At 35.2% G+C, this 3,583-nt stretch overlaps 1 protein-coding gene across 1 annotated transcript; it reads left to right on the top strand.

The window, feature by feature from the left end:
* The first annotated feature begins 283 nt into the window (after positions 1 to 283).
* On the top strand, positions 284 to 3,321 carry LOC134241695 (leucine-rich repeat-containing protein 40-like). The gene is made up of 5 exons (XM_062723721.1): positions 284 to 875; positions 1,422 to 1,614; positions 1,831 to 1,977; positions 2,217 to 2,469; positions 3,252 to 3,321. Exons 1-5 carry the CDS (start codon positions 411 to 413, stop codon positions 3,301 to 3,303), a joined length of 1,110 nt encoding a protein of 369 aa, XP_062579705.1. The 5' UTR covers positions 284 to 410; the 3' UTR covers positions 3,304 to 3,321.
* Positions 3,322 to 3,583: the final 262 nt, after the last annotated feature.

The raw sequence follows: 3,583 nt of genomic DNA, 5'->3' as shown, positions 1-3,583 counted from the left end.
TAGCTCCATGTAAGGCATATTCTCTATATAGATCAGGTCTGCTGTAACTTACCATGCTTACGAGATTTCTTTATTATGGCCAGTTCCCGAAGTCCGGATAATGAAACAATAAGGGTACAATAAAAATTGATTTTGCAATAAATGTACCATCACTATCATTACAGACACTTTCGAAATCAATATAAACGTTCAGGGAGCACAACCTATTCCAGATGATTTCTCTTGTCATAAACCGTGTTCACTTCAGAAATTAGAAAACAGCCATTAGTGAAATGTGCATCTTTTTAAAAAAAATAATACTCACTGTGTTTCGGCAAGGAAGTATCAGAACGATCTAATCATGTCATCTCTTTCCATCGCCTTTTCCTGCACGGCAAAATGTAAATAGAAGCATCGTTGTGTATTCTGTCATGCTCCGTCGCACTTCGATTGATGAGCGGAAGATTGCACGTGACCAGAATCTCCATAGTGATTGGATTGTATTGGCCGCCATATTTGTTTTGGTTTGCCATGTGGAATGTCGACAACAACTTACGGAAGCGGCTTTCCTGTGTGTTTTGGTTTATTTTGAGGTCATGAAAATTACAGACAATATGCAGGCAGACATGGAAACCCTTGACGAACTTCCAGATGTAGATAAATTGGATCTGGAAGGAAATGATGGCTCGTGTGAGAGTGAAATCGATCGGTTAGAGTTGTATTCGCCGGGTTTAGATTCCCCGACTGAAAGAGGTGTAGCCAAAACTAAGAAAGAAGAGGATTTAATTTTGAAAATTATAAAACAGACAAAAGCACTCGGCTCTAATACATTAGAACTATGTAATAAAGGACTGTTACAAATTCCACGAGAACTGTTAGAACTGAATAACCTTGAGGTAAATTGATTTCTCAGGTTCCTGCTTGAACATGTACAGGTTTTGATTTGTTGACATTTTCTTGATATGAAAGTCACGAGCGAAGCACTGATACATGCAGGTTGTTAATGTTTTTCTCAACATGTGTTTTGTTTGTGGTCACTAAAATATAGTGCTATAGATCATTTAGCTTAATTATACATCATCTATAAAGCTGTTCCTTATTGGGATTTCCCCTTATTGATTTTTATAACCTAGTAAATTGTGTTTTTTTAATCAATGTAATAAGTATTTAAAATTAGTCATTTAGTGTTCAAAAATGTTTGGCTGGACTGGGAATCAAACCCAGGACCCCTGCATCACTAGTCAGGTGCTCTACTAACTGGGCTATACAGGCCAATAATATCCATGGCCCAAACTATATTGCATTCCTCTCTCCTAATGATTTAAATAACAGAAATTATCTGTAGACAATTATTTGTTTAAATATTTGAGTAATTGGTGCACATATCTGAAAGTCTTGGCTAGAAAAAATGGCTAGTAACGTACACTTCTTGTACATTTCAGTACCTGTACTTGGAGGGAAATGAACTGACCGGTCTTCCTGATGATTTCTTCGACTGCTTGCCCAGGCTTATCTGGCTTGACCTCAGGAAGAACAAACTTTTACGACTACCGAGCGTGTACACTGGCCGACATAATCACCTTCGGACACTTCTCTTGGAGGGAAACAAACTTCGGAGTCTTCCACTTGAATTAGGTGCTTAAATTACACTGTAACTGTTGATTTTTCAGATGATAATTCATAATTGATAGTTAATATTAATAGCATTTTTACTATAATTGCAGCATTACTCTTTTGTTTGGCAAAATGATACCTTTTGACGATTAGTTTTAATTGAAAGATGATTAAATGACATATGTTAAAATGTTTTCAAAATTTTATTTGATGAATCTATTTTTATGTTTTTTATAGGTTTAATAAAAAGTTTAAATGGTCTGAATATCAGCAATAATCCTATTGAATTCCCCCCAAAAGACATCATGGAAAAAGGCACAGCTGAAATCTTAAAGTTTCTCAGGGAAATGCTCCAAGCCAAGTCATCAGGACAACTCCTGAATGGTAATGTCATATGACAAAGGATTATTAGCTATATTGGCTGTCTCCTCAGAATTATATGCATCATGAATTGTATCCTCTACTGTACTATTGCTCTATATGTGCAAATATAGAACTTTTACATTAAGTCTATAACATTTAATAACAAACAAGAAACTATATTTGTTTCTTAATTGTAATTTTTCTTTTTTGAAATTTGCTTGTTCAAAATTTCATGCATATATATATATATATACATGTAGGTTCCCCTGGCAATGAGAGCAGTAGTAGTAGTTCTGACGACTGGGACGACGGCGACGATCTCCAGGACTACGCCAAGCGACGCCAGAGGACGCTGGCTCTAGAGGATGCCAAAAGCACCACCACCAAATCCTCTGACCCATTCGGACCAGTGCCACAACCAGTGGCGCTCCACCAACCAGTCAGTTACACCGACAAGAAACTGGAAAAGGCCGAGAAAGTTCGCAAGGCAGGGGCATCAGGGACAGTCGAAAGGTGAGAGGAAAATGGGAAGGGGATTTTGTTTTGTGGAAGTCTAATTAAAAAATCTTGTACACTTCAAAAGAATTTTTGTATAAATGATTAAAGTCTGTTCCTGTATGATTTAATCTATTAAATATTAAAAAATGAATACAATCTCAAGGTTAAGAATTAAAAGTTGCGAGAAGAAATTTTGCTTAATATATGGAAATATATAATTATCAAGTTTGAAGCTCTTCAAAATCTACATTGTTTTGGCTTTAAGCTTTAAAAAACACAGGTATGTAATTGGTTTGATTGTTTTAAGTCCTTTATCCCAAGTTACCTTAGATCTTAATGAATATTTCAAGCTTAATTAGAAAAATTGCCAGGAAAACCCTTAGTTACCTTTGTCACCCTAGCCTAGCACAGGATGTACAGGGCTCTCAATTGTCTATGATTGCAATGGGGCCGTTCTGTAGGTATACATGTACATGTAATATTCATGGATGTATGGGGCATAATACCTCTGCTTCACCATGCTCCTTCTTAGGTCATTAGTAACTGAAGTAAGGTTTAACCATGTTCAACATTTTAGAAACCCCTTAATAGAACTTACTGTCAATCATAAAAGTAGATTTTTCCATTAAATTGCAGATTGGATTCTTTAACATATAGATATTGAAACATTGGAATGATAATGTACTTATGTTATATATATAATATAAATCTTATTTACAGTTTTTGCTCCTGACATAATATCAAAGTACCCTACATTTATATGACTGTTTTTGTTAACATGTTGATCGAATTTTCAGAGTTGAATCAGCATACTGTACAAGAGAGGCCATGTATATGGATATTAGGTAGCCCAATGCTGTTTGTTTAAGATAATTAAATCATGTAAGATTCCAGCTAATACACCATTGTTTCTTCCTGACGATATTTATAATCCCTTGTTTTCCAGCACTCCTATTAATGAAAATACCAAATAATGATTTATTTTTTAACCCATTAATCTGGAACTTCCATATATAACCCCTCTCTTCGACTATTTTCCATGCCTATAACTACCTGTGTTTCGTTTATTATAGTAAATAACTAAATATCTCATTACATGTATGGGGACATTAGTATGAAGTTCCCTCAT

This window comes from Saccostrea cucullata, unplaced genomic scaffold (assembly GCF_032062105.1).
Source record: "Saccostrea cucullata isolate Sc308-1 unplaced genomic scaffold, CSIRO_AGI_Scuc_v1 ctg22247, whole genome shotgun sequence".
Classification (NCBI taxonomy): Eukaryota; Metazoa; Mollusca; class Bivalvia; order Ostreida; family Ostreidae; genus Saccostrea; species Saccostrea cuccullata.
The sequence above is the reverse complement of the archived record's forward strand: the minus strand, read 5'-3'. Positions and strand labels throughout refer to the sequence as shown.